The sequence below is a fragment of the Bombus terrestris genome, chromosome 18, assembly GCF_910591885.1.
Source record: "Bombus terrestris chromosome 18, iyBomTerr1.2, whole genome shotgun sequence".
In the NCBI taxonomy this organism is placed as follows: domain Eukaryota; kingdom Metazoa; phylum Arthropoda; class Insecta; order Hymenoptera; family Apidae; genus Bombus; species Bombus terrestris.
Window position 1 is genome coordinate 3,516,951 of NC_063286.1, and position 21,045 is coordinate 3,537,995.

At 38.7% G+C, this 21,045-nt stretch overlaps 1 protein-coding gene across 1 annotated transcript in view; it reads left to right on the forward strand.

Moving 5' to 3' along the window:
• The window catches only part of LOC100643103 (homeotic protein proboscipedia), a 60,773-nt gene extending 42,309 nt beyond the window's left edge, over positions 1 to 18,464 (forward strand). The window contains exons 2-3 of the mRNA XM_012318241.3: positions 14,042 to 14,184; positions 14,277 to 18,464. Of these exons, the coding sequence (XP_012173631.2) occupies positions 14,042 to 14,184; positions 14,277 to 16,160 (2,027 nt within the window). The 3' untranslated portion in view covers positions 16,161 to 18,464. The remainder of the gene's footprint in view (positions 1 to 14,041; positions 14,185 to 14,276) is intronic.
• Positions 18,465 to 21,045: the final 2,581 nt, after the last annotated feature.

The window sequence follows — 21,045 nt, forward strand, 5'->3', positions numbered from 1 at the left end:
TGAAAGTGGAAATGATTTTTAAGAAGCTGTTTCCTTGGAAATTAAAACACCAACTTTGGAATAACAAAACGTGCAACGATAAAACACTTTATAAGGTGCAGCACAGATCTACCAATGGATCTACTGGGTATACTAACTGGTTGTTTTTACATGCTTCGAATGTCAACATTCAGTTGTTTTGCTAATCATTTGTTAGAAGAATGCGCGAGGCTTCATTACCCTGGTAACGTAACAAAAACATTTGTCTCTGGTTGCTCAAGTCATCGATTCAGTCGAAAAAACATGAAAACGAGATATCTCGTGACCCGGCCACAACGTTTGGATTGCTAAAAACCAGGCATCTCGTGACTCGTGCGCTATGTGTTAATATATTTGCCTCTATTTACTTTGTTATATTCATTATATTATTATAACAATACTATTATATTTAGAAACGTAAATATTAAAAATTGATAGTTTTTGTGTTACAAAATACCTGGAGAATGTTTTTTCACTGATTGCAACATGGTCGTGTGGATTCTAAATTCAAAATTTGGACGTAAAGAATTGTTTTTTGGACAGTTAGAGTGAACTGTATTATTAGGTTGGCAACTAAGCGATTGCGGGTTTTGTAATATCATCTAATGACAAAATCCGCAATCACTTAGTTGCCAACCCAATATCTTGTATTTTCTTAGGAAATTTAATTTCTGAGGGAAGTCGAAGTTTCTTTCGTATCCTAATCGCAAAGCTTTCAATTTCTTGACCCATTTAGACGAAATCTTCGAGCACTCGGTAAGAAATTCCATATAAATCTTCTAAGAGAACGAAGGGAAGAAATAAAAATGGTGCGATGAATGGTGACGTAGAAATTCAGATTTTCATGAAGGAGCGTGTCATTTTGTTTTGCTCAAAGGAAACTGCAACTGAACTGCTCAAACAACTGCTCAAAGGAGAATGTGCGAAGCGACGGCCGACGGCCCGTACTCGCTCGATGAATGACGAAGACCGCTTTAACAAGACCACAGTTATTTTAATACAACTGTCTGAAACTCTTTTCCATGTCATTTACCGTCATTATTTTTCAATCGTGAAGTTCCATCTCGCTGCTGTCTTTGCAAATTGTATTATATAATTTTCTTACGTTATAATTAAAAATTCGAGTTACTCTATGAGCTTTTCAATGTACAAAATGCAAATTGCTATAATATAAATAGGTATATTGTAATACATAAATTTATTATAATCTCGGTTAACAAAATTCTAGCTGTAACTTTAGAAATTTAAAATTTGGGACAATTTATCTTGCAAATCCAATTTCTCTAAATTCCATGTCACATTCGAACGAATGTTCTGGATTTCAAGCCTTTGGCAATTTTCACGAGAAATCAAAGGCAGGAATTTTTCCTGTAAGGTGTTGGAGGAAAACACACAGTGAGAGAGAGAAGCATTTTCGAAAGCGTGTCACAGTATTTCGAAATATAAATTCTATTTCTGTGGCGCGTGTTGCTCCACGCTTCACCGTTCACGCGTCACTCGCCGCTGTTCATTCTGAGAGCCAAAACCTGACAGTCCGTCATCCCCTTGGCCACTCAAGACGAGAATGAGACTCGACGCTATCGACCATGGTATTTTTGCTGCCACCGAAAGTAGCCATTCCGGCTGTTATTTCTGTACGCAGACGAATGGTCAAAGCTCTATCAAAACTTTGCCCGCCGCCTTGCGAATCGTCAAGAAACTTCCTTAATTTCCTTCCTCTTCTTATTGATATTTCAAGCTTGACACATTTGGAATTGCAAATTTTATGTAATTTTTTAAATAGAACTCAAATTCTGCATATATTGGCCTGGCAACTAAGTGATTGCGGATTTTGTCATTGCGCGGTATTGACAAATCCGCAATCACTTAGTTGCTAACCTAATATACCGTTCGCACGAATAATCCTCGTTTGGTATTATATTTATTATTTGGCATTGGAACATGATGAATAAATTTCAAGCTGTAACGAGGATGATGAGTGGAATTTTGTTTTTGAATTGCAGAAACATTCCTTGGAATTTCATGTAATATTTAGTGGTATTGTGTTTTACGTCCGTTTCTATGTATTACGTTCAATCTGTTAGGTTGGCAACTAAGCTGGGTTGGTAACCAACCCAATATATGCAGAATTTGAGTCATAATTTAAAACTTGAATTATAATGTATAAAAATATTCAAATATCCTAAATTATTGGGCTGGCGACTAATTTAGCATATTTGAATATTTTTTCCAAACGTATGACTCCCATAACCAATAACATTGCTGTTCTACCATTTATCTTCTACATATAACAACTACAAAATCATTACTATAAATAAACCTATTATATCAACGAAACAAATAAAATCGTGGATGTTAAACAGGACCACACAGGCTCTGATGAAGTGCAGAAATGAGAAAATTTCTATGTTCCGATATATCAGCTCACCAGTGAAAATCCAGTCGAGATTACCAGAGATTTACACGACTTTCAGGATCCACTATTACATCACCGGCGAATCAAAAGACGTGTTCAATACAGAATAACCTGCGACATGCCATCAGCAACAAAAGAGGCAGCAAGTGCCGTCCGACAGAAATCATTCGAAACCGTCTTAGCGAGGAGGAAAAAAAATCAGACGTCCAAACGGCGACGAGCGATAAATCACGTCTTTTGTACCGACTTCTTATTTTCATTCCTTACGGACACTTACGTCATCGATGACTAATATATTCCCTGGGTGGTACGCGAGGAAAGAATCACTTAGTGAGGCGGCTCTCCCCGCACGTTATTTGTTATCGCGCGATTTAGGACGCGTTTCGTTCCATCGGTTGCAACAAAGGTTCGCGTGCGACGCGTTTTCTGTCCGTCTAATACATCTCGATGGCATGGCGTCGTGTTTCGCGGACACACACCGCGCCAAACCGTCATTTATTTCTAGTGTGTGAAAAACCGCGCTCGGTGCAAAAGGTTAATAGCTTTCGCCTCGGTAGTTTATATCAGTAATTTCTTGTCCATCGTTTCGTCATTATCCACCAGGTTTCCTCTTTCGTCGCGAGCCGCCTCTCGTTTCTTTCTAAACTTTTCCACACGTGTTCACGCAATACCTGAGCAAAACCACGATATACCGTGGCCCTTTAGGTTAGTTTCGATCTAACTGGCACAGTTTCCAAAGATCCTCGATTATAACGTTTATGGCGAGAGATATTTTGTAATTTTCAAAGAATTAGCAAAGTTCACGCTTAGTTCCAGGTCTAAATACGAAGACAATTTTGGTAATGTCAGACTTGACGACGCAGTGAGTCTTGAAACTGCAGTTTTGTAAAAAATAGGAAATTTCACGTGTGTTCTTTTCCTATAGTTTTCATATATAATATAATATAGCCTACAAAAAAATAAGAAATTCTAATATCAAAATTTCAACTATCGATATCCATAAATTGTTCATATCGCAGCTTTGCTTTGATAGTGGCACAACCCAAAACATTTGAAATTTGCCTCTACCTGAATAGAAGATCTGTTACGTTTATATTTTTATCATGTAAAACGGTATATTTATAAATCCATCAGTTTTGCGTTAGAGAGCAAAATTATTATTTACGTGGCTATCAACTTGGCCTTAGTTTTACAACAACACCGGCTCACCTTCAGTCGTTTTGCGACGCCGCAAGTGGAAGGTCGTACTGCTTTCGCGAATAATGGCATATCTTACGTTAAGTCAGGCTTATAATGTCTTTGCAATGACTCACCAGCACATTTCTTTGTAAATTCTAAAACCTCTCTGCTCTAAGGTTTACATTTTTTCGATTATCCTACCATCGAATCAGAGTAACGATATATTGAAAACGTGGAGAATTTTTGTCGAAATTAAACAAGCAAAATGGCACAAAGATTCGGCTGAACGGTGATACAAACCTTCGCAAAAGGGAGCACAGAGTAGCACGAGACACATCCAATAGGCGTGGAATATCGGCTGATTGACAGGTTCGTCCAGCCAATCGCGAGACCGAAATGCTGATGAGGCCCACGTCAATCACGCGATACTTCCATCTCGCCCGGCACGCACCCCTCTAACCACCCTTATCCTCTGAAAAGCCCACGCGCGGGATTTGCCGAGTTTCGAGCACGCCACCCTCTCTTTTCTGCACGCTCTCGTTCTTCCACCATCGCCCCTCTTCCCTCGGCCACAGCCATTCGGTTTCAATAATTATGGTTCGTGCGGTTCCAACCAAGACAAGCTGCGATTTCGCGTTCAAAATGTCGATCGAAGATTGTTCTTTGCTATCGACGAACTTTTGTAGAATAAAGTGGGGGATCGAGGTATTGGGTTGGCAACTAAGCGATTGGGCATTTTGTCATTACCACCTAATGACAATCACTTAGTTGCCAACCTAATAAATTGCAATAAGGAACACTTAAAATAATGTTATTTGTTGCAAATCATTCTTATCACACATTGTGTATTTAAAAATCTGTCAGCCATCAGCATCTCGCATCCTGTTTCACACACACTACCTTCCCTTTAACTTAATTTTCAGCGAGTAATAAATACCCAAATACTAAACTCACCATAGAAAATTCAACTCTGGATAAAATCAAGAAAGGAAACCAATGGAACTGAATTGCAGTGAAAAGCTGCTTAAACCATTTCCAAATACTACAATTATTCTACAAAGTTGCTTCTACGAAAGTGCAAAAGAAAACCAACTGAAGCCAAATGGAACTATTGGGTTGGCAACTAAACAGATATGTGTAGAAATTAACGAATGTTGACATTGTGAGTTTTACATACACTGGTAGTCGTTAAATTATACATTGATCGACAATAAAATATCTTATGAATAGTATTTTCCAAATTAATTGTGAAAATAAAAATTCCTAGGTTTTCATAGATTTTACCTTATCACTTATGAGTGAATTTGAAAACATTATGGAATACGAGTAATTGGACTGTGAATAAGCAGAGATTTTCTGCATCCACTAAATACTATAGTGAATACTATACGTATATTAGATATTTAATATACCATTTCATATTGTTTACATCTTTTGCATTTTTGCGGTTTTATATTAGGTTGGCAACTACGTGATTGTCAATGCCACCTAATGACAAAATCTGCAATCACTTGGTTGCCAACCCAATAACGCGATCTTAATAGTGAATTCACCTTTCATAATTGTGAAAAACAAAATTGTTTCAATAATTGTTGCGAGAAAAGTGATATTGATTTTGTCATTAGGTGGTAATGACAAAATTCGCAACTACTTAGTTGCCAACCTAATACTTCGAAAGCGCAGAATTGGACGTAGGCAGTAGCGAAGGTCGAAATGGTGAATTTAGGTCTGCTGTGTATTATGGATCATTCTGAACTCTCGATCGTGTTATTTCTCTATTGTTAAGAGATTTTAATTTTTGTTATTAACATATAGAACGCTGGTCATAAATATTATGACAACTGCTAATATTTATTTAATATTCATATTCGATTTATTATTGTAGTATCGAAAAAAAAAGGATAGGGTTAGGATAATTTAGATTTGTAAAATTCTCCTAATACTATTTATTAAGATAAATAAAAATAACAGAGATTAATTAGACAGAGAACGATAAATGTTCAAGTTGAACTAAAACACAAAAGTCTTATTCCACTCGAATCACTCTGGCAACTCTATAACTCTAACAACTCGATCTCTCTACAACGCTAGCAACTCTACAACTCTAGTCTTCGGCTTCTGCACTCGCACGCTCTCGCTTCTCAACTCACACTGTACGCTTTTTGCATTCGTTCTCGCCGGCGTCTCAACTAACACTGTCTTTAGCATCTCTTTGTCTTTTCCCGTCCTATCGGACACGTGTCCCGAAACGCCCGTGGCCAGGATCACGCAGGCCCTTTCCACGAAACTATCCACTTGAAAGGACCGACGACACATTGATGTACTCGACGATGCCGCGGCTCTCGCGACATTGTATACGGTTCGGCCGATATCTTAGGCCTTTTGTCCACGATACTACATTATGAATCCGCTATCTTAATCGTATCACATGTTACTTGCAATGAAATAAAATTGGCAAAAATTTCCTAACAAATGGAATGAATAGATGTGTTGATACTCATGTGATTGACGATGTATGCAAAGATTGACAATATAGAAACAGGTATTGTATAAAAATAATCGTTGGTAATAAAAATCAGATCCGCCACAAACGTGTTAGAGTGGATGGTAGGGGCAAGTTAATTGAGATTGTAATTATTTATACAGGAAATGAAGACATTATAGAGCTGGTAGTACGGTTTAATGATTATTATCAGTTTCATGTTCTCTGAGAACCATGCGGTAGGACGATTACGAGATACACTGATAATATCAATTGTCAGAAAGAATATTATACGAGTAATGGCAGGAGTGTAATTATACAGCGGTATTTTTTACCGTAAGAAGTCAGTGTACTTGTTAATTTACTACGCCACCACACTTCTTGGCGTGAAAAGGTTGCTTGAAAAAAATATCACAAAGAACGTGTTTAACCAAAAAAGCTATCCTTCGCGCCTGATCATCAACGATTAACCCGGATACGCCTATCATGCTTACAAAAGAATTATTGCAAGCTACCTAATTTTATTTTACTCAGCACTGTCCAATAACCTTTCAGAAATTGGTCAACAATAATCAAGGACTTAATTCGTACGTTCGATTCAGAAACTAAAATTGAATTACTTTGAAAAATATCAGGAAGAAAATTCAAGCTTATTTACTCGAAAAATAATTCTTTATTTTCCTTCGTATCGTATCACAGTTGTATGCCGCAGAAACTAAAATTAACCCACCTCGAATTAATTGCTCTTTACCGACTGTTGTTAACTCTGAAATCGTAGAAGCTTTGGTTAGGAAACGGCCGGTTGATAAATGATATTGGATGGACGAAAAGCAAAAACATTTTTAAAAAAAATTCTACTTCGTGACCACGATCCACGCCTTTACTACTTAGCAATGAATACAAAAATTTCCACGCTATTACGGATCGTTTCCCGGAATCTCTGGCGCGTTATCGTCGTTCGAGCAATATCGAACCGCGTTCCGATGCGAGTCGCGATAACGATGCCGCGTGATACTTAATGGGACGAGAAAACGCGATCGATTCACGACTGTGGAACATCGAAAAACGAGAAAAGGAAGGAGGAGGTAAAAATAGAAAGAAGAAAAAAGAGAGAGAAGAGCGAAATGGAGAGCACAGAGAAATCAGTGAAGCGTGCCACGTTAAGTCAGACTTCACCTAAAGCTCGTTTTATCGGAGTTCTATAAATTCTGGCCGCGCGGCGCGTAGGCTCCGCCAGTGAATTCGCACGAAAACAGTGCTGCTAATTTCATAGGAGCCCGGATGATTTATGGTCGGCTGCAGCGTTCCGTTATTGCACCGGCCCGATGGAACAAGGATACGTCTCCGGCGCTGAACGTAAATGTCGGCTGGTGACGCGTTAATAGGCAGCTCGACCTTGACTTTTAAGCAGCGTAATTAACGAATCCGCGACACGCTGTGAAAGAAGAGGAAGGATCACGTTGCCCGATGGGATCTCCGATTCGTTGCTAATTTACTGGCCTGTGTATTTTGCCACGTGATTAGCTATATTAGAATTTTCATGTAACAGCAGAACGTATACTTTCGTTCATAGGTTAGGATTTATGATTTCTAGCAGATTTGATAATATATATTGCTAAAAGTAATAATTAGAATCGGTAATTACAGATTTGAAAAATGAGACAGCATTATGAAGGATTTTATTGCATCAAGCAAGACACCAGAAATGAGAAAGTCTTACAAACTACCAACTTTGTAGCTACCAATATTATTATGGTATTAAGAAAATATAGAAATAACAAACGTAATACGCGATGCTGCAATTATTTCGAACAGTTTATATAGACGACGAGAAATTTCTTATTAATGCAAGCTGCCTAGTGTAAGATAACAAGCAAGTAAAAAATTCTGATGACAATGAAATACACTAGAAAAGAGACACTGACAAGGTAATCCTAGTTACATTGAATTCACCCCTTAAAACCACAATTGAGGAAGGTAATGGATACCCTTTATAACCATTACACACTATACTTCATCCCCACAAATTCATCCTTCAGGATAGTAATATATCACTGAGAAATACCTACTCGTATAACAACTTGGATATCGTTAGACCATGGCATGCACCGTATTACAATTGATGCGTGTTCTGACGAATGGAACGCTTGAAGAATGACACAGCTACCCTCGTACAAATCTATACGTTTGATTGTTCGTTGGAACGTTAGTTTCTTCAGAATCTGGTATTAGGTTATCCGGAAAGTGTCTTTCTATTGCAATTTGTGAATTACGTGAATATGTCTAAAAATTTTTAGGGACTTTCGGATCTTACAGATTTAGTAAATTTCTGAATTACGTAAACAGGTGGACAAATTTGTAAATTTATAAATAAATTTGTATATTATTTCAGTTTTAACTTCCAAGAGATTGCGGTTACTTTTATATAACCTTTTTAGCTTCCTAAGATTCTAGTAATATATTAGGTTATCCGGAAAGTGTCTTTCTTTCGCCAACGTGTTGTTTACAACAGTGCACCTTCGCACAAACGTGAAACCAAGTCTGTGAAACGTCACGGTATTTATCTCAACAGAACAAAACGGATCCTACGAAATTCGACAAAATAATATAAAACAACAAACGTTGTGCGTCTATTATTTCCTCATAAGACGAAAGAAACTTTTCGGACAACCTAAAATCTAAGAGGTTAAGCACTAATATTGTACGATTAGTGCTTTCATGAAGTAACAATTGCCTGGTGCAATATCTAAACGGTGAAACGAACATTAATCTAGTTTCTATTTCTTCAGTTACGTTCATAAAAATTCGCAATTAATTTGTGCACTTCTATTGTAAATACAATTTTGTAATATGTTTTATAAATTGTCCAGACACGCACAAGCCATAATTTGCTAACTAATATTATTAAAGAATTAACAAATTATACATTATATTATAGATAGACTGTTCAGAAACCACGCTATATTCAAAGACATAAAAATGTTTAGGTTATCCGGAAAGTGTCTTTCCTTCGCAAACGTGTTGTTTGCAACAGTCCACTTCATACAAACGTGAAACCAAGTCTGTGAAACGTCTCGGTGTTTATTTCAACAGAACAAAATCAATCGTACGTAGTTCGACAAAATAATATGAAACGAAAAACATTGTGCGTCTAATTATTTCCTCATAAAGCGAGAGAAACTTTTCGGACAACCTAATACAATGATAACGTTATTCGATCATAAACTAGAAAATTACCATCTGTTGGAAAGATACACAAAAGATGTGCATACAAGGCAAACACAAACAGTGTCTTGAAAGCGATCAGATAGAAGTATCGACGGTTCGCCACGGCAAATCCCAAGATGGAAATATCGATAAGGGCCGTGTCACTCACGCGACGCTTCCACCCCTACTTTCGGTTACTCTATGAAAACTCCACGTGCAGACTTAGCTGCACCCACCCCTTCGCGGCGTCCATCCTTCACCCTCCGCAAGCGCTTCTTTTTTATCTGGCTCGTCCCTTTCTCGGTCTCTCCTTCGACCCCTGACGACTCATCGCGGCGCGGAACCACCCTTCGCCCGCCGATTCACTTGCACGCCATGGGGTAGTTTAGCATCTCAGCCCTGCGAAACGGAACACCCCTCTGCACCCTCCTACAGCGTCACGTCCTACAACGCTAGTTCTTCGTCCCTTTTTCTTTCTTCTGCTTTTTTATTCTGTTTTTTTTTTTTTTTTACGTCTGTCGTTTTTGAGAAAACAAACTCATGCAATAATTGCAAAATACTGGGATTGTGGCAGCGAGATGGTAGGACGTTCAGGTGATCGGTTACAGAAACGTCGACTGGATAGAAAATTCGTTCTGTGATCGAACTGTTCCTTTGTATCATAGGAAGACGATGGGTTTGATTACTCGGTGAAGAGCAATGCTATCGAAGGATGACTGATATGATGTTTGGAAGGACGGGAATCAGAAGAAATTAGTTTTCATAGAAGACTGTACGGTCGCGTTTCCTCCAGTTGTAGCAGAGAATAAAATTGTAATTTAATTGATCATGAAGCTAGAGGAATGATGCTTCGAAGTACCTGACGAAATTCGAACTCTCAGAATCTTGCCTTGCGCCATTTGTTAACGCGAATCGTTCGATAGGTATATAATTACTTCAGAATTGGATTCTTAGAAGAAGGATGTAAAATACTCGCGCGTTAGATATCTATCGTGTACAGTATCGTGTCAGAGATACTGCAAAATCTCATATCCATTGAATTCTCCGGCATAGCAATCAAAGATCCTGCCGCTTCTGGGACACGATATGACGAAAAAAGGAAGGGGAAAAATAGCGTTCTGAGAAAGGAACGATTCAATTACTCTGGCGACAGTGAACAATCGTAAACGCTCTAAACGTCGTGTCCAAGGCGAGCCACTTCTAGCCAGCTCGATTTTCATACAAAGCGTACCGGCGACTGTTACGCGAGTGCTATTTCGTCATCGTCAAAGAAAAAGGAATTCCAGACGGAGAAAAGGATGGAAAAAAGCCACACAAACAGGAAGAAAAAAAAACAGCGAGAAAAATCGTCCTGTTGCTGTTACAACGTGGATCATGTGGATCACGTTGATGGAGGTGGAAAAATCGATTTCAGCGAACGCGTTCAGTTAATTGCCGTTGCTTTATCGGCCACACGCTTTCCCAGCTGAATTTTGCATTAAGCCGTGCGTCGGCCATTTAAATATTCCCTCTTTTGCGAGGTTCTCCATGTTGGCTGTGTGAACGCGCGAATGTGCAAGCATATAGACTTTGATTGAAATATTACCCGCGTGTCAGCCGCCTGGTAAAATCCTGTAATTACGATAGCGGACTATTAATGATTGTTTACATCGTTGCTGCACGTAAATTACTATACGCCCTTAACCAGGAAGAGCAACATAGAGCCGTAATAAACGTTGCTTCTTACTTTGAAACCCTTTTCAGACGATCGCGAACCGTACGTGACTTCCTCTTCCTTCGTCGCGAAGCTTCCCTCGTTATCTCACGACAAGTTTCTTACCAGATAATAATTACCAGAGATGTTTCGCATCGACATGGAATACCGCCGGCTGAGAACTTAGCCGAAAGTTGCCAAGGAACGATGAAACTCGATGGAACGTCGAGCGAAACAGTGGCGACGTCTACATGAGGCATCTTCAACTAGCGCATTGTTCGCGCCATCGGTTTCCGCCGTCGGCCCTCGCTCGCACACCCAAATAATCATTAATTAAGCTGCCGTTTGAGTGTGTCGTAATCGAGCAAAAAGCGAATGTTCGCTTTTACTGGATGCTACGTTAACGTTCAATGGGTGTTCAGGGGTGACGATGTTTACGAAGCTCGTTTGCAGCTTCATCCTTTGACTCTACTCTGCAGAGATGGAAAGAAGTGGTGTGAGATAGTACAGGGACAAGGACGGTGTTTTGCTTTACTTTAATTCTTTTCTTCTTTAGTTATCGTATCTGAAATTCTTTCAGCATATCCGGGTGTGTTGAAGTATTTGAAATTAATCGTATTTATTATCTCGTAAATATAGTTAAATGAAGAATACATAGGAAGGATATAACTGTTGAGAATTTTGAATCTTAATAGCCGAAATAATGGTATTGGAATACTAAATTTATACTTAGAATTTATATTGTAATAATTATATATTTATTTGATACACGATTTCAAAGATATTTATCGATACACAATTGCACTCATCTCAGCACTTCTTTTCATATCCGACTGTTAACCGACTGTACTGTTTACATTCATTTGTTTTCGAGATGCACACATATACTTCCACATACTGATATTCACATGCAAGTAATACTACTACGCAGCTAACCTAGTCCAGCACATACAGTTATACATATCTCAATAGTGGTACAATGTCTTCAGTTTGTAATATCAACTTTTAGAGAATGTTGAAACAAAGATTGGTATAAGTTTCATTCTGTGTCTTGCATTTTACGATATTTTCATTTGTATTATGGTATATTCACTGTTTCGATAGTATTAGGTTGTCCGGAAAGTTTCTTTCGTCTCACAAGGTGATAATAGATGAACAACAATTTTTGTTTTATATTTGTTAAGAATTTTGGATCTTAATAGCCGAAATAATGATATAGGAATACTAAATCTATACTTAGAATTTATATTATGATAGTTATATATTTATTTGATACACGATTTCAAAGATATTCATCGATACACAATTGCACTCGTCTCATCACTTTCTTCCATATTCGACTGTTAACCGACCGAACAGTTTATATTCATTTGTTTTCGAGACGCACACATATATTCCCACATACTGATATTTACATACAAGTATTACTACTACGCAGCTAACCTAGTCCAGCACATACAGTTATACATATCTCAATAGTGGTACAATGTCTTCTGTTTGTAATATCAACTTTTAGAGAATGTTGAAACAAAGATTGGTATAAGTTTCATTCTGTGTCTTGCATTTTACGATATTTTCATTTGTATTATGGTATATTCACTGTTTCGATAGTATTAGGTTGTCCGGGAAGTTTCTTTCGTCTCACAAGGTGATAATAGATGAACAACAATTTTTGTTTTATATTTGTTGAGAATTTTGGATCTTAATAGCCGAAATAATGGTATAGGAATACTAAATTTATACTTAGAATTTATATTGTAATAATTATATATTTATTTGATACACGATTTCAAAGATATTTATCGATACACAATTGCACTCATCTCAGCACTTCTTTTCATATCCGACTGTTAACCGACTGTACTGTTTACATTCATTTGTTTTCGAGATGCACACATATACTTCCACACACTGATATTCACATATAAGTATTACTACTACGCAGCTAACCTAGTCCAGCACATACAGTTATACATATCTCAATAGTGGTACAATGTCTTCTGTTTGTAATATCAACTTTTAGAGAATGTTGAAACAAAGATTGGTATAAATTTCATTCCGTGTCTTGCTTTTACGATATTTTCACTTGTATTATATTATATTCACTGTTTCTATAGTATTAGGTTGTCTGGAAAGTTTCTTTCCTTTCAGAAGGTGATAATAGATGAACAACAATTTTTGTTTTATATTTGTTGAGAATTTTGGATCTTAATAGCCGAAATAATGGTATAGGAATACTAAATCTATACTTAGAATTTATATTATGATAGTTATATATTTATTTGATAAACGATTTCAAAGATATTCATCGATACACACTTGCACGCGTCTCATCACTTTCTTCCATATTCGGCTGTTAACCGACTGTACTGTTTACATTCATTTGTTTTCGAGATGCACACATATACTTCCACACACTGATGTTCACATACAAGTATTACTACTACGCAGCTAATCTAGTCCAGCACATAAAATTATACATATCTCAATAATAACCAGTCCATTTTTGTTGGGTTTCTCACTTTTATGTCAGTCGATTATAAAAGAAGATGATAATCTGATAGGTTTGAAGATACATATCAATCTTCCAAAAGTTAGGGACGTTATGTAATTGAAATCTGTTGATCATAGACGAAAAGAATGATTAGATAATGATAAGAATAATGACAGATTGTCGAGAAGTGTAAAGGTGCATCCTTTCGACGATGACAATGAAAGAATCGTATTTTCCCCTAAAGATCCGCATAGATTTGTTAACGCGCGGTGAGCATGAAACGCAATTACAATTTCTAAGCAATTCCCATTAACATAGCGATTAGATGATTAATTAGCGAATCTGGATGTTCCCTTTATTACTAGACCGCGTGACTTATCCGACGCGACGTACACCTGTCAAACAAACTGAGATTTACAATTCGATAACACGCTTTATACTCGGCGGAATATTTACGCTCTGGTAAAGTACTCTCCCATTTAAACGTTCTCGATCGCGAAAATATAGCGAAAGAACAAAAGAAATAAAAGAGACAATTTTGTTACGTTGCAGAGAATGGCCTGCCAAGAAGATTACGGACGGCGTACACGAACACACAGCTGCTCGAGCTAGAAAAAGAATTCCATTTTAACAAGTACCTGTGTAGACCGCGAAGAATCGAGATTGCCGCATCCTTGGACCTGACGGAAAGGCAGGTAAGAATGATTAAAAAGAAATGCTCCATGTACAGCCTTTCTGTATCAACTGGCTTCTAGCGTAAGCAAACCGTTCGTTCCACTGATTGCAGGTGAAAGTTTGGTTTCAAAACAGAAGAATGAAACACAAACGTCAAACACTAAGTAAAGAAGACGGTGACGAGAAGGATGGCTCGACGTCCGACGGAATGGAGAAGTCGAAGGGCGAGAAAATGCTGGCGATAGACAGCGACGAGAAGAAGAGCTGCCACAACTGTGATATATCTGGCGTGAGCGACGTGGGCAGCACACTGTCTGGTGACGTGACCGAACTGAGCTCGTCGGGTCGGCGAAACAGCAGTAACAATAATAACACGCCCACAGCAACGAACAATAACAACAACAGCAATCCAACTTTCAACGCGAACAGCAATGGAGCCAGCAGCGTTGGTAGTACAAACAGCGTGTCCAGTTCGTTCGAAAAGATGATAGCAGACGATGACTCGAGATCACAAGACGGTAGTGAAGTGACATCACCGAGCGTGGCTACCAAGAAATTGTCCAGCGACGTCAGAGTAAAAGTGGAGAGCGGCCACAAGAGTCCGAATCCGGGCAAGCAGCAAATTTCCGTCAGTAAGAAGTCTCCATCGGCGAATACCAAGGAACTCTGCTCGGTAAACAGCAATGGTGTCTTATTGGCAATGCCCGATTCGACCGTCAGCACGCCTGTACTGCCTGGTCAAAATTCTACCAGAAGTCTCACACCGTCTTCGACACCTGGGACGCCAGTGTCCGTTCAGTTGCAGCAGGGTAGTCCTCTGGGGATTCAAGCTACACACGCAGCATACATGCAAAGACCAAGAAGTTCTCCCTCGTCTACCAGCTCCGTGGCCACTCCCATGATGCATGGGTCGACGAACGCGGGCACGATGTCTCCTCACGGCGGCAGGAACATCAGCAACAATCAACAAACGCACTTCCCACAACAAAGCGTGTACCAATCGACATCTGCCATCGAATACAGAAACGGAGTACCTAGTAGACAAGCTGTTCCGACAGCCGCGCAACAAACTCAATCGCAAAACAATTATTGCTCCAGGGATACCTATCAACAACCTCGAATCTCCTACCCAGGTGACGTCCATCCCCTGTATGCCAGACAAAACCAAGTCCTAGGATCCCGAGTGGGTCATCACGTCCGTGCGACTACGGGCGCTGCCTCCAGGACGATGTACAACTCCAGCATGCAGTTTCATCAACAACAAAACCAATACGCCAACGCTGCAGGGGAGTACAACGGCTATACACAAGCAGGCCCACCCTATCATGCGCCTTATCATCGAACCATGCAAGGTAGCAACGCCTACAACACCAGCCAAGGTTACTCAGCTCAACACGACCAGACAACCGAAAACTACATGACACCGGGTAATTACGGCTACCCTAACAGCGGGAACTATCACACCAGTAGTGAAAATCTTGCCTCTCACGGCCACGCTGCTGTGTCTGTTCAAACTGCGCAACATTATTACAACGACATCCAACAGCAGCAACAACATCAACAGCAACACACGGCGGAAGGTTACGTCACGCATCAGCCTCCGATGCATCCAAGTTCCGCAGACTATCGAGCAGGCACCAAGTGCCACCCAAACGCTTACTACGAGCAAACCAGTCAACTGCACGTCCATCAGGGCGGCGAAGCGTCCAACATTCCCAACAGTTATGTGTCTTCGCCAGATCCGTTTCCAGCGCCAGGGATGACCACTACGGCAACCGCGATCGCCGCAGCCACAGCCGCTGTCATCACTCCGCCAGGAAGCGCCACCCAAGCGGAGGGCAACGCCGATTCTTACAATTACGGCAACTTCTACGCGGAACCAGTGCACACATCTGCCCCGCCACAATCCGCGGACAATAGCAACAGTTCGTCGGACTTCAACTTCCTGACGAACCTGGCCAACGATTTTGCGCCGGAATACTATCAACTCAGCTGAGTTCACGAGACCGAGAACCCTTGTCAGCTGGACTGGAGCGACGAGCAGTGTCTCCTGAACGCGTTGTACTGATGGCGCTCCTTGTGATCGTTGCATGTGTTGGATTAGTAGGCAGTGGTTGTCGAGGAAGATTCGGATTTCAACGTAAGTGGATTAGAGTGACGTGAAACGGAGACAGCCGTGGAATATGTGAATGTTGTGTGGGTGGTGGAAGTGAATTTCCGCGAGTTAGAAATTATCATAGTTGAAGAAGTAGCAATGAAGATTGTTTCTTCCTTTTTGTTTTGTTGAAAGAAATTTTAAGAATGGTATTGATTAAAAGCTGAGATTTTCTGTAATAAACCGAGCGACTAATTCATTATAAATATTCCCCTAAATAGAATCGATAGGCTATGATCATGTAAATAGGGTTTCAGGATCAGAAACAATTTGTTGTAGCCGCCAGATGGGCTTCTGTTTCTTCGGATTCGAGTCGAAGTTTACGTGTGATGGACTTTCTAGATATAAATGAAACCATGATTATTTGAAAATGTAAATAATATTTGGTAGATACGAAGGATCCACAGTTTCTAACGCAAGACTCGATTCAAACAGATGCAAATAGAAACGTGGAGAGAGCATTTGACTGGATAATTCTATAACGAATTTCAATAGAGAGGAAATGGAGCGCTTTCGATGATCTTCGTACCGGGCACTTCAATCATTTCCGTCCGTATCAATGATTGCTTCACCTGTACCGACCATCGACTGGAAGAGGTTGAAAACGCGTCGTGAAGGCCGACGAGTGATTTTCAAACAGTGCGATTTCACGTTCATGTGACAGAGTGTGTGTGTAAATAAATTAGAAATTTAGAAAAATAGAAAAAAATAACCAGGTGCAAGTGCAATCTTTCTAACATAAAACAAACACGATTTTCATCGTGTAATAGATAATTCCACGATGATCGCACCGGTCTCCAATCGTTCGAGTTCGCGTGTGCTTAACGCGACGCCATATTGTTGCGTAAACGAGGCAGCACCGTATCGATGATGCTATTTCCTTATAAATCACCGTAACCTGTTCGCCTAACGGTTAAAGGGAAAACGCGAAAAATATTTCAAATGCTATAAGATATTCGGAAAAGTGAACTAGCATTTCACGAGCAATAATTCATAGTGAAATAACGCGTGTACATATAGGAGGCTAGTTAACCAGAAGATTTGCAGAAAATGAGATAAGAAGGAGAGGATCGATAGTGTGGGTCGTGACACGAACTAAAGGACAGAAGACAGTAATCGTGGAAGCGTAAACGCTTTAGAGGATGATGAAAGGTGTACTCATAGTTTTTCAAGCGGGTTGAGAACGTTTCGTGAAAAAAATGACGGAACTTTATGGGAAGTTCGTTTTGCCCCTCGACATCGTTCACACGTCTTTCAAGAATTTGTTTTTCACATTAAACGTCACGAAAGAGTTTGAACGATCCGTCGAACGCCGACGAAGTTTCAGTTCGGACACATTGCACGCAGTTATACTCCTTCGGCGTTTATTTTCAATCGTACAAGGAAAGACAGATTTTTCGTTGCTTCTGGTTTTAGACTATGCGAGATGTGAACGCCACGATGAGAACTTGATCGTTTCTTCGCCAGGATCGTCCATCTATTTCGTCGTAATTTCTATTAGACTCTACAGATGTAAGCGAACCAAATAAAGGGACTCGCGTCGTTATCGGAGAAACAATAGCATAAAACGGTTACGAGATTAGATCACGTAGCTAGCGACGCGTGAAACCTTGATTTTCACCTCGACTCGACAGTGGGATATATTTAATAGTGCGCCAGTCGTCGTATCTGGTTTGTATAAAAAGAAAAAAAAAAAAGAAAAATTAAATAACAAATGGCATTTAAGGAGCCGCGATCGTTTACACGAGGACTTCTTTGTACATAGCGCGCTTACGATAATCGTACACACGGACACATGTACACACGGACACGTACACGCATATACATAGATACATGAGAAACACACATTGTTTATTCGATTCTGAATGTATGAATAACCACGCGATCCGAAGATTCCATCTTCTGAACGTGAAATGGAGAAGAAAAAAAAAATGGAAAAGCGACAAAAAAAAAGAGATAACTGTAAATGGGAGGCGATCATTGTGTACATTCGTTCATACAAACTTATAAAACAGAGAGAATTGTTTCATCCTATTCTGACCGCTCGCGATTTCGTTTAACCCCTTTCGACGGATTAAGCACTAAAGCAGATGATAAGTGGACATGGAAATGGATGATAATAAAAAATATCATTATAAAATTAAACAGGATTCGTCTTCGTTTCCTTTAACCCCTCCCCCCCTTTCTTCCACCTTGTCTTTGTTTAATCTTATCGATAATATAAATAAAGGGAATGCTTTATTACCATCTATAGAATATTATGTCAGTGATTAATTACTTAAAAGAGCGACTGCTTCGAAAGTAAATACATTTCGCTTACTACTTGACGCAGCAGTTACGAATAGGTTATGATCAAGAGAAAAATTCCACGCTCGATTCCACTTATGAGAAAATAATTACTTGTACCTTCGTTTTAGCCTACGTTACAGGAATTTACTTTTAATACACATGTTCGAAGAGTATACACTGGTCCGACGTTTTCGTATCGAGGAAACAGACGAGTCTCGCGTCAGGAAACTACAGACGACTGGCCAAAGAACACGATATACGAAGACAGCGCGCAATTTGCGCGCGCGAATCAATTTTAATAGGGTGATAAATGCGGCGCATCGCCTTGGTAAAATATGGATCGTGCACGCCGCTCCAGAGAGCCGCGCTAAAAATAATATTTCAGTTCGATTGCTCTGATATTTCGAGTCATCCATCATCGTCGCTCCCTTCGCTGACACGGAGCTCGCAGGAAACGCCGATCCGAATACATACATTTCGGCCTGCTCCTCCTTCCGCCAGTACAGCTAAGGGATCCTCGAAATTCAGACGTTCCTCCAGGCATACTATGCGCAATCTTGTGATCATCGTATCAGTGATAATTGAAGGGGGTATGGTCAAAAGTAATCATTCATTCGATATAATGTCTTGTGTTTGAAATTGAAGCTTGTCGAGAATATTGAAATAAAAATTAATATAATTTTCATTTTCGGTGTTGTAAGGTTTGTTTCCTTGAATTTGTGATACAATATCTTCTGTTTGTAATATCAATTTTTAGAGAATGTTGAGACAAAGATTGGTATAAATTTTATTCTGTATCTTGCATTTTACGATATTTTCACTTGTATTATGGTATATTCACTGTTTCGATAGTATTAGGTTGTCCGGAAAGTTTCTTTCCTTTCAGAAGGTGATAATAGATGAACAACAATTTTTGTTTTATATTTGTTGAGAATCTTGGATCTTAATAGTCGAAATAATGGTATAGGAACACTAAATTTACACTTAGAATTTATATTATAATAGTTATATATTTATTTGATAAACGATTTCAAAGATATTCATCGATACACACTTGCACGCGTCTCAGCACTTCTTTCCATATCCCACTGTTAACTGACCGAACAGTTTACATTCATTTGTTTTCGAGACGCACACATATATTTCCACACACCGATATTCACATACAAGTATACTACTATGCAGCTAACCTAGTCCAGCACATACAATTATACATATCTCAATAGTGGTACAATGTTTTCTGTTTGTAATATCAACTTTTAGAGAATGTTGAGACAAAGATTGGTATAAATTTCATTCTATGTCTTGCATTTTACGATATTTTCACTTGTATTATGGTATATTCACTGTTTCGATAGTATTAGGTTGTCCGGAAAGTTTCTTTCCTTTCAGAAGGTGATAATAGATGAACAACAATTTTTGTTTTATATTTGTGAGAATTTTGGATCTTAATAGCCGAAATAATGGTATTGGAACATTAAATTTACAGTTAGAATTTATATTGTAATAGTTATATATTTATTTGATAAACAATTTCAAAGATATTCATCGATACACACTTGCACGCGTCTCATCACTTCTTTCCATGCTGTTAACCAACCGAATAGTTTACATTCATTTGTTTTCGAGACGCCGCGCGCACACACATGCTTCCACACACCGATATTCACATACAAGTATCACTACTACGCATCTAACCTAGTCTAGCACATAAAATTATACATATCACAATAATATCATTTTATTGAATTAGGTATGATCCTTAAGGCTTAATAAGTAGTCACTCATTCGATATAATGTCTTCTGTTTGAAATTGAAGCTTGTCGAGAATATTGAAATAAAAATTAATATAATTTTCATTTTCTGTGTTCTAAGGTTCCTTTTTCCTTGCATTGTGACACAATGTCTTCTGTTCGTAATATTAACTTTTAGAGAATGTTGAAATAAAGATTGGTATAAATTTCATTCTGTGTTTTTACGATATTGTCACTTGTATTATATTATATTCACAGTTTCGATAGTATTAGGTTGTCCGGAAAGTTTCTTTCGTCTCATAAGGTGATTATAGATAAACAACAATTTCTGTTTTACATTATTTTATTTTATTTTATTGAATTATTTCTATTATTATGTTCGTGCATAATTCAATAAATTAATATGAAACAAAAAACATCGTGCGTCTATTATTTCCTTATAAAACGAAAGAAACATTTTGAATAACCTAATGTCACACAATTTGTATTCGACAATCCACAGTCTTCTAGAATTAACGTCAAAGCTAAAATTAAACTTGGATACAAGTACAGCTGCTACATGTATTTGATTCATGATTCCTGATAAATCTTAGACTAAATTATAGGGTCGAGATCTTTCTTTCCTCAAAAATAAGCAGAATAAAAACCAACCAAAACACAACTGATTATAACCTTAATACATA